Here is a 12,851-nt window from a genome sequence, read left to right as displayed (position 1 = left end):
ACATTTACAGCATTGTGAGACAAGGAAGGCGTGTCCTCCTTATCTCTGATATATACATTTTCATGGTGATGTGACAGCGACATCAGTAGACCTCATACTCTCACCTGAGCGCTTATACCTGCTTATGGAACATGGACTCTTTGAGCCCACCACAGGTGAGGAATACTTGGATTTATTTAAATGTCAGCATGTGTCATACTGGGTCTAATTAAACCAAATGCTATTATAATTTATCTTTTAAGGCAACATAAATCAAATATCCTAACACATTTGTGACATTTAAGTGCTGTGTGTGGTGTTAAACGTATTGATTATCTTTACAACATATTATCTAAGTGTGCAAAAATTTGTTCACAAGATAACAGAGAGATAAGAATCTCAAAACCGGATCCAAAGCTGAGTTCAAAGAACCAGCATTAGTCACTTTTAATTAGTTAATTAGTTAGATAAAAAGGGTGTTGTAAATAGATGTTGTAAATAGACAGTCAGACTATTTCCTTTTTACAAACAGGGAAACTTGACTTTAATTGGTAACATTGAATAGAACTGTACTGGGACCTTTCTACAAACCCTGTGATTGTTCTGATCAGTTGTGCAGCATGTGAAAGAAAACATACGTGCCATTGTTCAAGTAACAGACTACACATTTGTGTATATTCTCAGGATATGGATATTGCTGTAAATACATTTTAATACATCTTACAACTGTTAAATCATTATATCTTTTTTCAGACCATGGAAACTCAGAACAATGGGAAACTGGGAGAGAGACAAGGTATTTTATATGAATTAACAATATTAAGTGTATTCTATATTTTATGCAAACAATTTAAATGCTTTTGCTTTTGCTTTTAGCCAGCCCAGCACATTCAACTGTAGACCTTATCAATGAGGAGAAGATGGAGACTGACCCTTGGGATATGCCAGAGCTGAAAGACACTGGAGTCCCCTGGTCAGGTATTTGGATTGCCCTATATGGTCCTGTATTACTCAACATTGCCTCTTTTAGCTTATAGCCATGTTAGAATGTTGTTACTTCCTCAAAAAACATACCTGGAGTCATGTATATTATTAGTCTTTATACATCTCCAGTGCTCAAAATACTCAGTTCCACCTTGTGATGTCATGGAGTGGTAGATTTCAAGTTAATTACTACCTTTTTACCTTTAGTTCAGTAGAGATGGGCAATTCCAGGTCTGAAATCATCCAAATGATTCTAGTGCAGGTGTATAGAGTTTAAAACACAGTGGAGCACTTACAGAATTACCACATGACATCACAAGGTGGAGTGTTTTCAGTGTAAATGAAACAAATCACAACTCCTGGTCTGTCTTTAATGAAAAAACTGCATTATAACAGATCATAAAATACCATAATATGGGCCCTATAAATTCACTGAATTTAACATGGAGCAGACAAAGTTACTGTGGGCTACACAGAAGCTGCCAACACCACAGTTTTTTGTCCTAGAGCGATAAAGTCGAGCTATTTACAGTTCACTAAATTACATGAGTGCTGATACTTCAGGTCAGCTCAGCTACTTGTACACTATCACTGCTTCTGAAAGGTAGATTATCATGTCACTGGCACTGATTACAGGATGCAAAAAGGTGAACAATAATGCTGACCTGACTACTGATATTAGTGAAAAATGTATTACTAATCTCTCTCATTAATTACGATACAAAAGGTACCCATTTCTTTAAATTACATCTTAAATCCTTTCAAACTGTGAAAAGAGGAAATAGGTATTTACATAATTTACATGTAACTTTCTAGTTCTCAAAAACCCTTTGACATACATCATTCACATTCACTCTTTTGGACACTAGCACAGCTTGATCAGGAAAGTCCCTGTTGAAATAATTTCTTGTTAAGGGGGGGGGGGTCCTGTTTTCGCGAGGATACATTGTACATGTTTTTAGTATTTTTAGAGGAAACCTGTGCACCAAGAGAAAACCTGTACAGGCACAGGGAGAGCATGCAAACTGCCCACAGAAAGGCCCTTCCTTGTCCAGGAAATAAACTCAAGACCTTCTGACTGTGCCTATGAGTCGCCCACAGCTATATCATAAATGTATTCATGTTCAGAGACTGAGCTGACAAAACAAGTATGCCAGTTTCTGAGACTGGGCACAATTTAGTATATAGGCCCATACTGACATCTTTGTCTATAATCTTCCAGCACTGGACACGAAAGGTAAAGTGCTGAGGGTGGTGCTGTCTGTTGGGAAAATGTGCCTGTTGCTGGGATTTCTCTACATGTTCATCTGCTCACTGGACATCCTCAGCTCTGCCTTCCAGTTGGTTGGAGGTCAGTAAGATTTAAATAGATAGTGAGCCTATAAACAAGAACTTCAATTATAATACTAAAATGAGTGTTATGTGCAGGAAAAGCAGCAGGAGACATTTTGCAAGACAACAGTGTGCTGTCAAACCCATTGGCAGGACTGGTGATTGGTGTTTTGGTGACTCTTCTTGTCCAAAGTTCATCCACCTCCTCCTCCATAGTCGTCAGTATGGTTTCCTCTGGATGTGAGTCTGAGTGCACATCAGCACATTTAAACATATTCAGTTTACTAATATAAGGTTGCAAAAATAGGGACTCATAGCAAAAGTGATGATCCCATGTTAGTCGTGTAAAAGGGCAACATTAGTTTAGTTGTTAGAGTGTTTGTCCTCTGATTTGAAAACTGGAGTGTCTGCATACACTGGTGTATGAGTGTGTGTGAATGGGGTGAATGATTCCTCGATGTAAAATGCTTTGAGTGCCTTGAAGGTGGAAAAGTGCTGTATAAAAATGTGATCATGACCATTTAAGTCTCAGTACTGTTGATAGTAAGAGAACGCCATAGCAACCAAAAATCACAGAGCTCTTTTGTGTAAAATATTCAAACTAAATTTCTGTGATATTAACGCTTGGAATTTTGCAGTGCTCACAGTCCAGCTGGCTGTTCCTATTATTATGGGGACCAACATTGGCACTTCCGTCACCAACACACTTGTGGCTATGACGCAAGCAGGGGAGCGCAGTACATTTCGTAGGTAATTAAATGCCCATAGACTTCATTATCTTTATTTACTGTATAAATTGCTGTAACATGCATGTAATTCTATCAAATCCACAGAGCTTTTGCTGGGGCCACAGTCCATGACTTCTTCAACTGGCTGTCTGTGCTGGTGCTGCTGCCAATAGAAGTGGCCTCTGGGTACCTATACATAGTCACAAAACTCATCATAGACTCCTTTAATATTCAGAGTGGAGAGGCACCGGATCTGCTAAATGTCATCACAGATGTGCTCACAAAATCCATTATTCAGGTACCATATTTTAAATAGTAGTTACTATGTAATTTATAGTATATGAATTCATTAATTCATATATTTTTGACTTTGTGCTCTGTTCAAAACATTAGCTAGACAAGACAGTGATCAGTCAAATTGCCACTGGAGACCCAGAAGCCAGAAACAAGAGTCTCATTTTGAAATGGTGCAAAACATTTACCAACACAGTAAGATCAACCACTATTCAAGGTAACTCAAATATTATGTTTTGAGGTTGTTTATGCATGTTTTTGTTGTTTGTCTTTTAGACTCTAATGAATGTGACAGTTCCTGGTCCTGAAAATTGCACTTCTCCAACTCTCTGTTGGTTTGACGGAAATCAGACAATAACACTGATGAACGTATCTGTCACTTACAACTTGGAAAAATGTGAGTATGTAAGCACATATTGGGCAAAATGTTGCATGAATTACATACATTACGTGTATTCCTTTCAATAAGTATAAAATCACAAAGAAAAAATCCATATTTTTCCTACTTTTAATCTATCTGAATTAGAATTAGAATCTGAATAAATTGTAGTAGGCCGAGAATTGAAGAGAAGAGGCATGACGTTGGTGTTCAGATTCTAGAGACATGAGCCCTCAATTGTGATAGTGTTGTTCATTCCAGTCTAGTGCAATTCAGTCTGGCTATACATCTGTTGTAGGGAGTATTATACCTCTGATGATGCAGGCCAAGATAACAAGGACTGATCTGACACTGAGTGCCCCAGATACACCACTGAAGTGGAATACAATAATATTTACATTAAAAATTACATTGAAACTAATATTCACTTGCCACCTAATATAGCCCATACTTGCACACTAAGAGATGCCATGAAGAACAATAATGTGTTTATCATTGTACCTGTTAAAAAAAATAAGATTCAAGATTTAAGAACTTATTGTCATTGTCACAAGTAACAATAAAATTGTATGTAGAGTATTTAACAAGTAGTGTGCTATAATAACTAAAACAACTATGTACATTTTACATTGTACATACATTTTAACTTGTGCTCTTGGATTTTAAGGTAAGCACCTATTTGTGGATGTGGCCCTGTCTGACCTGGCTGTGGGTCTGATCCTGCTAGCTCTGTCTCTCCTGGTGCTCTGCTCATGCCTGATTCTCATTGTCAAACTGCTCAACTCAATGCTCAAAGGGCAGGTGGCATCTGTCATAAAGAAGATCCTAAACACTGGTGAGAGATGCCTTTCTGTTGTTTTGGACCAGTCATCATACCTTTTTTCTAATAATGTTTCTGACTGTGTATTCAGATTTTCCATTTCCCTTTGGCTGGGTTGTGGGGTACATTGCCATTTTGGTCGGAGCTGGAATGACCTTTGTGGTGCAGAGCAGTTCAGTGTTTACATCTGCAATTACTCCACTTGTTGGTGAGGTCAATCAACTAACTGTTCATCATTCATTATTATATGCTTAGTAAAATTAGGGAAGCACAATACCAATGCTGATATCAAATGTCAGTGCCAATATTTAAAAAAAAAAAATAGCAGGATTGGATCCTGGCTGGGCCTTTAATTAGATGTATTAAAACTTTTTATAAGCTGATTTTGGCCTAGAATGTCTCATAATGTTTGACCATTTAGTCATACAAAATGGTTCTTTGAAGGACAAATAACAGTTATATAAAACTTGGATAGGAAAAATATGATCTCTTGTGTAAAAAGTTAACTGTGGAAATAAGTGTAATGTGCTGTCCCTACACTAAAATCGGTTGATATCTGGTATCAGTCGATATTTACAGTCCAAGTATCGATATCAGTATTGTAATTTAAAAACATGGATCAGTGCATTCAAAGTTAAAATGATATACAAGTCTTTGTTTTGGGCAAATGAGAACATAGTCCTGACTAACTTTGTATAAACAGGTATTGGTGTGATCAGCATAGAAAGGGCCTATCCACTGTCACTTGGATCAAATATAGGCACCACCACAACAGCTATCCTGGCTGCAATGGCTAGTCCAGGAGAGACACTGGCCAATGCATTACAAGTAAGCCAAACTACTGCACATCTTGTGTAGCTGAAAATAAAAAATAAAACTTTTCTTTTTTCTAGATTGCACTTGTGCATTTCTTGTTCAACATCACTGGCATTGTCCTGTGGTACCCAATACCCTTCACCAGAATTCCGATCCGCCTTGCCAAGAGCCTGGGCAGCGTCACAGCCAAGTACCGCTGGTTTGCTGCAGTCTACATCATCTGCTGCTTCTTCCTTCTGCCCTTGCTCGTCTTTGGGCTTTCTGTGGCAGGTTGGAAGGTCCTCGTAGGAGTGGGTGCACCACTGCTCGGTCTACTGATCATCATTGTTATAATTAATGTGCTGCAAAAGCACAAACCCAGCTGTCTTCCAGCAGCCCTGAGGAACTGGGACTTCCTGCCCCTGTGGGCCCACTCTCTCGCACCCTGGGACAAAGTGGTGGATGTGTTTGTCACCAAGTGCTGCTGCTGCTGTAAATGCTGTCAGCTGCCTGCAGATGAGGAGACACAAGAAGGAAAGGAAAAGAGTCTCAAAGAGGCATATGACAACCCTGCCATGGAGACTGAGAGAGAGGTGGAAAAGGAAATCGACAGTCAAAGAGATAAAATAGAGCTGAAGATTCTCAATATGACCAAGCTTTGACGTTTCTGCCACCCATCTCATACTCAGACTGTGTACCTTTGGCTATAGTACTTTGTTTTAATCAATTTGCCATGTGTCTCAATCTCAAAAACACAATCTAAGATCAGATCTGTCATCCTGTCAACATGTTGTATAATAGGTGATATTTTCCTGGTTGAAGGAGACATAGAGGTCTTAGGGTCATGTGACTTTTTTAAGCAAATGTTTTGTTTATATGTGTATATGACACATGGAAATCTTTAACATCGTTTTAGGGTGTAATAATTATTCTTTAATTAAGATAAATTATTGTATTCAGAGAATATATTGTTTTATAAAAAATTACACACAGAATACATTAATAATTAAAATTACGCTAATTATTTATGTTAATAAACTCATGTATTAATAAACACCTTTTTTATCTAGTGGCTTTTAAGTCTCTGGCGCTTCATCATTTCTAATGTGATGACTAAAGCAAAAACAAGTTAATTTATTGACCAGTTATCTGCGTTATCTCAAGTACATAATAATACTCAGAAAAAGTAGAAACATTGGGGTCACAGTTCACTGTCAAAGTAGTAAAATTCTTCATGTCATGACCATCACTGCAGTTCCTATTAATAATAATCAGAGAAGGGGCAGTTGTGGAGTGTTCATTGAAAGAAGTCATGAGCTGCCTAGTGTCACATGGCAGCCAGCTTGTGTATGGATTATCTTTGTGTCAATAGTAACCGCAACAACTGTGACAGTCCAGGACACCCAGCCACACTGTGGGTCAGTAGAGAGAGGGGGTGAAGCTGATGTACAGATAGTCCTGTTAATGATGAAGCCACATCTAACACAAGGCACCGCCACTCTACACGTGACCGGAAAGATCTGTGGAGTCAGGGGCGTCGGCCTGGGGGGGGTAAAGGGTACTGTTTTCCAGGGCCCAGTGCAGGGAGGGACCCCTCACAAAGCCTCTAATGTGCATTTTTATTAGACAACATGTAGTGCAGGCCCACCAAGATGATTTGTACCTATAACCCAGAATCTGGTGCTACATCCTTGTCTAAGTGCTGTGCGACCTTGTTCTTTATCTGTAGTAGATTCAACAAAGAAGTGGAGAAGTTGTGTCCGATAAAATCAAGGACCCAAAACATGTGCCAACATTAAACCCGTACAACTCCATTGTTTATGTAAATATATAAAACAGATAAGAGCATGCAGGTTTAACTCATCTGACATCAATTCTCTGATCTGGCCTATATGACAGTGTCTGTAATGTAGCACAGTCAATTAATATGCAATTACTGAATAAACCCATGATACGTTTGTTTAAATCTGAACATTACATACTTGACTATGCAAACTGGAATTTGAGCTAGAGTTGTTTTGTACTGCCATCTATTGACCTTATATAGTAACAGCCCCTGGTGCATGTGAGGACATGTTCACAGTGGAAAATAATTATGAGAAGACATTTTTAATAAAGAAATAATTTATTATTTTCCAAACATATCAAACCTGTCAAAATACACATAACGCTATTTCTTTGGTTAGAAAATCTGCCCCTAAAAATATCTAAATCTTCCATTTGTAAAGATAAAAGCATCATAATAAGCACCATATAAAAATACATTAGTAATACATTCTCTTACATTATAATTGCACTTGTAGCACCATTTGTTTTGCTGAAGCTTAGTAATAATCTAAACTCAAGTGGGCTTTAAAAGTTATTCACAGGCTTGTGAGTCCATGTGCCTTTTACATTTTACATACAAGGCCTTTGGATATAACACTTCTGGTGATCTGAGCAAGAATTTAAATGTACAATAGGTTTGTTTTCTGCATCCAGGGAGGCCACGGCACTAGTTTAAAATGATGTAATGATTGAAGAGGTGGTCTTTTTAGAAGGGGACAGGTCCATAATAAGCCGTGTAAGCAGCCACTATTCCAGCAGTGTCAGCCATGTCGTCACAGGCTTCGTTCAGTTCACACACCTCTCGCAGGCTGCCTCACACAAAACACAGTCAGGAGTATTAATCTTTGACTACAACCATTCCCACACAAATATACAACATATATAAACTTATATGTACCTCTCCAGCTGTAGTGGACCGAGCGGTCCGGTTGCTCTCCTTCTCCTGAGCAATACAGCCGCCAGGTCCCTCTTCATTACCACATGAGGGGCTACAAAAAAATATAAACAAAAAGTTAAATTCAGAATCTGATAAGCCAGTATTCCTGTATTTTTTTCAATAATTTAACACTAACAAAACCAATAATTTGAAATCAGCTTTTTAATTTGACACATTACTGTTGCACAACTTTGCATTCCCCAATCTTTATTAAAGTGTGCTCACTCACACTTGTAATTATACCAATTAGAACTTCAAACTGGACTAAGCCTGTGCTAGACCAGGACTAAACAAGCACTACAAAAGGACCAAAGCAAGTCTGCATTAGGACAAAATAGGACCCAAATGCACTATTAAATACTATAGGACCCCATGGAAAACTGACATCATATGAGACCCAATAATTGATTGTACCTTCAGTGCTGGTTGATGAGGATGCTGAGGAAGAGTCAGAGGCAGATGAAGCAGATTCTGAAGATTCTGAAGATTCAGATGATTCTGAGGACTGGGACTCAGAGGACTGAGACTCTGAGGACTGGGACTCTGAGGACTCTGAGGACTGTGCAGACTCTGTGGATTCAGAGGAAGAGGAAGCTGAAGATGCAGAAGAGTCAGAACCTGAGTCCGATGCTGAGTCTGATGCTGAGTCTGATGCAGAGTCTGATGCAGAGGCAGACTCAGAGGAGGAGGCAGAGGATGAGGCAGAGGAGGAGGCAGAGTCAGCAGGAGCTACATCAGCTGCAGGGTCCTCTGCTGGGTCCACTATAACCTCAGGTTCAATAGCTGCAGAATACAACACATAACATTTGCATAAATGCAGTCAGGAAAATAGTACATACTTGTGCAGAAGAGTGGACTCACCCCCCATGGACCAGCAGACAGAGAGGAGAGCGCAGGTGAGCAGTAGAGTCACAGTCCTCATGATGTCTCTGGAGATGCTTCTATGTGGAGTCAAGGCTCTTTGGTTTCTTTCGCTCTAGAGCTGCTTCTGTGTCAGTGGATGGACTGAAGGTCAATATATACATGAGCCCATGTCCGAAGCAAGGTCAAACCCACTCAGGGAGCTCTGCCTCTGATTGGACAGGGAATCGGATAACAACATTTCCACTTTCACTTGTCATGAAGTTGTCTATAAACACCCACACGAGCCTTGGCATTGAGTCCAGAAACTCATTCACCCACAAAGAATGTGGCGGAAGGCATTCCTCGAATTCAGCTACCGGCTGTATGCGTGTGTGTGTGTGTGTGAGTGTATGAGTGTGTGCGTGTGTGCATACTGTATGTGTAGACTTTATGTAAACCAGAAAATGGTAAAGACACTCAAGGACATCCAGGGCTGGGGTAGGGCCAGGGCTGGAGTCACTGCAAAGGCAGACACACAAGTATGCACTGATGCATGAACATATAGGACCGTAATAATACAGGAGCTCATCATACTCATGGGTCAGTGAGGGAGAAATTACTGTTTTTTGTTTTCCTATTGTCTGGAATTTTCTGTCTTTTCTCTTTCTCATACAGATCTGTCATTTTCAGAAGGTATGCTTTTTCTCCACTTTAGTCCATTTCAATCCACCATTTCATCTTAAAACAAAAATGGAAAACTAGACTGTCCAGACTGTGCACTGCTGAGTTTTTAAACCCAGAGTGTGATTGTTTTTCAATCAGGGAGATTGGTTTCTTATTTTACACGGTGGACACCCAACAGCGTCCCTGCTGTTGTGTTGCCCCAGATGTGATCTCCCACCCCCACAAACCCCAAACTACAGTCTGTGTGCGCCACAAGCTACTAATCGAGTGACACGGAGCAGCAGTGAGCCTCATTATGCGACAGGGCTTAATTAGAGTCCTGCAGTGTCCCACTAGAACCACAGTCACTATTTACAGAGCGCAGATCGGAGTCCAGCTCCTGCCCAGCACGGCCACGACTAACCAGCGGCATGGCCCGGTGCACAGCAGAGTTTTTAGTAAATGGGCTGCTAAAATAAGAGGGCCTCATGTATTGGACGTAGTACATTCATGCGGCTTTAAGATGCTGCAGTGTGTTTGTGCATAGCACTAGCTGTGGGCTGCACTCACAGTGGCATGTGCAGTTGATGACTTGGACTTGAACCATGTCTAAATCCTAAACAGTGTTTAGATAACCAAACATTTATGAACACACATTACTTGAAGCATATAAATACCTTGTGCAGAGAGAAGGGAGGGCTTCTGCCCTGTGACCTTGTTGTCCCTGCTCCGGCCAGTGTTATTCCTAGTCTCACAGATTTGCTTTGGATGAGGGGCATGTAATTTCGATGTCTGGTCTAGTGTCCATTTTTGAGGATATGTTTCACTGGGGAGAGGGTTCAATCACATCCAAACAGACAGGAAATACAGCTGCATAGAGGTTCTTATTTTGTGTTGTGGCATGTTGCACTTAAAAGAACTGAGCCACATTATGTGGACTACAAAGAAAAAACTAATGTATTTATAGTTATTTAACAGTCACCGCCATGTTGTAAAGATATTTATTTTTCCCCAAGTGTAAAACATGTATAATTAGGTTTTGAAGTGTTATTAAAGTGACCAACATGTAAAACTGAAACTATTGCTTCATTATAAATCATAATGAGTCTTAACACATGGGGTAAATATGGCTCTGACATATTTGACCTAAAAACCTGAATATACGTCCCCATGTGGAGTGGATGTTTTCAGATTTTTTTTTTTTTTTTTTTACAGGATTCACCTGTTAGTGATATTATAGACTGATGGCCCTTGATTTCCAGTTACTTCTAACTCAGCTCACCACATCATAATAAATGGCTCATTAGAAAAAAATCATGTCATTTGAAATGACAGGTGTTTATTAGACAGTCACAACAAAATAAAACCTATGACCTCATATGAGAACTTTAAGTTAAGATCTTCTGTTTATTTATTTTATTTTTTTAACCAGTAAATGGCGGATGTGCAACCTGTTCCTCCCCTCCTACCTGGCCATTCTTCCTGGTCACCTTTGCTCTTTGGTCTTCTGGCCAAAGCTGGCACACTGTCAGAATGCAGAGCCATAGATAACATCTAGTGACAAGAGAATACAACAGAGGTGGGACAGTAAATTTAATTACAGCTGGTAACTTTAAAGAAATGTCCTAATTAATATCTCTCACCAATGTTTTGGCCCAAATGAGATACTGGAGTGTCTAGAGCAGCAGTGGGCAAAATGGGATACAGCATCTCCATCTGGTTGTGAGGCAAACCATTTTTGCCCACTTTTTGCTGCCCAGTTCCTCTATTGTAATTTACTCAGGGCATAAACTTTTTTACAGACTAGACCAAACCAGGTTGGCAGTCTAGACGAACTTTATTCAGAGAAATGTTTTCAAAGATTTATAAGCAGAAGTCCAAAGCCACTGCTCAGTTTAATCCCACAGGCTATGATGGCTCTCAGGGATTTACTGTGTTTGGGGTAAACAGATGTGTCTCTTGTTTTTAGTGCAAGAACATGAAGAAATAAGACTTCACAACAAGTGCCAAAGCTTATTTCTGACTATTTCCTGAGTAGCAATTAACACAGTCTGTACAAGAGTAGAATACAAGTGGCAAACAGGGAAAGTCTGAGCATGTAAAACTGAGCAGCTGGGTTTTAACCGGATACATGGACAAATCTGACACAAATACACACAGACCTATAAACTCGGTGTGGTCGTGAAGGCTTGCTTTTACCACACTCTGCACAAAACCACTGTCTGTCTACTGGTGACAACTATCATCACTATAGCCCTTAGATTTGGTTTGTTTTGGATTTTAAGAAATTTAAGCCTATAGCTATAATCTGACATCATGGATCATTATGTTATAATTTGCTAATTTTAAATTGCAATATTCATTCAGTGTCCATCCATCCATTTCCTTCTGCTTATCTGGGGCCAGGTCACGGGGACAGCGGTCTAAGCAGGGACTCTCAGATTTCTTTCACCTCGGACACTTCCTTCAGCTCCTCTAGCGGGACCCCAAGGTGTTCCCAGGCCAACCGAGAGACATAGTTCCTCCAGCATGTCCTGGGTCTTCCCCAGGTACTACTTTCGGTGGGACATGCCAAAAAACACCTCCCAAGGGAGGCGACCAGGAACAGATGCTCGAGCCACCTCAGTTGGCTTCTCTTGACGTGCAGGAGCAGCAGCTCTACTCCAAGCTCCTCCTGTGTGACAGCTCCTCACCCTATCTCTAAGGGAGTGCCTGGCTGAAAACCATGGCTTCGGATTTGGAGGAGGTGGTCTTCATCCCAGCCGCTTCACACTCAGCTGCAAACTGCCCCAGTGCACACTACAGGTCCTGGCCTGATGAAGCCAACAGGACAACATAATTCAGTGTATATGAAGAATTACATTTATTTGGACTTAATGAAAGAATAGTGATAATGTTATCACAACGAAGAGTTGGCATCTCCAGTAGTATAGTTGAGGATCACGCTATCAAAGAATATTTTTATTTTTTTCCATTTGTACTGTAAAATGACTATATGACACAGCTGAATGAGGAGAAACAATTATAATATGGTTAAAAGCTCTGAAAAGTTGATTTTGCCTAATAGGCCTTCTTAAATATTAAAGTATTTGAGTATTTGTCCTTTGGCCTGAGCCTTATGTAACTCGCTGTGATGTGGAGATCATCTGAGCTCCTGCCACAGACAAAACAGTGGTGTATTTCCATCTGCTCTAAACCCTGCACCTGCCAACCCATGCTCCGGATGTGCTGGCCGGCTGCATGACACCACTAATTACACTGATGCTCGTC

General features: G+C 40.1%; 2 protein-coding genes across 2 annotated transcripts; one reads left to right on the top strand and one right to left on the bottom strand.

Annotated features, from left to right (window-relative positions):
- Nucleotides 1-665: 665 nt before the first annotated feature.
- On the top strand, nucleotides 666-5,973 carry LOC110172597 (sodium-dependent phosphate transport protein 2B-like). Its single transcript, XM_020938488.2, has 12 exons — nucleotides 666-775; nucleotides 856-957; nucleotides 2,186-2,314; nucleotides 2,392-2,535; nucleotides 2,934-3,045; nucleotides 3,129-3,321; nucleotides 3,417-3,512; nucleotides 3,594-3,714; nucleotides 4,364-4,531; nucleotides 4,608-4,724; nucleotides 5,220-5,344; nucleotides 5,410-5,973. Exons 1-12 carry the CDS (start codon nucleotides 736-738, stop codon nucleotides 5,971-5,973), a joined length of 1,911 nt encoding a protein of 636 aa, XP_020794147.2. The 5' UTR covers nucleotides 666-735.
- Nucleotides 5,974-7,509: 1,536 nt separating this feature from the next.
- On the bottom strand, nucleotides 7,510-8,997 carry bglapl (bone gamma-carboxyglutamate (gla) protein, like). Its single transcript, XM_020938571.2, has 4 exons — nucleotides 8,937-8,997; nucleotides 8,490-8,858; nucleotides 8,037-8,127; nucleotides 7,510-7,947 (listed from the first exon to the last, which is right to left on the bottom strand). Exons 1-4 carry the CDS (start codon nucleotides 8,995-8,997, stop codon nucleotides 7,845-7,847), a joined length of 624 nt encoding a protein of 207 aa, XP_020794230.1. The 3' UTR covers nucleotides 7,510-7,844.
- Between the last annotated feature and the right edge of the window lie 3,854 nt (nucleotides 8,998-12,851).

The sequence above is a fragment of the Boleophthalmus pectinirostris genome, unplaced genomic scaffold (genome assembly GCF_026225935.1).
Source record: "Boleophthalmus pectinirostris isolate CB_2022bp ecotype Guang Dong unplaced genomic scaffold, ASM2622593v1 HiC_scaffold_22, whole genome shotgun sequence".
NCBI lineage: Eukaryota > Metazoa > Chordata > Actinopteri > Gobiiformes > Gobiidae > Boleophthalmus > Boleophthalmus pectinirostris.
Note: the sequence above shows the minus strand (reverse complement) of the source record. Positions and strands in the feature narration are given on the sequence as shown.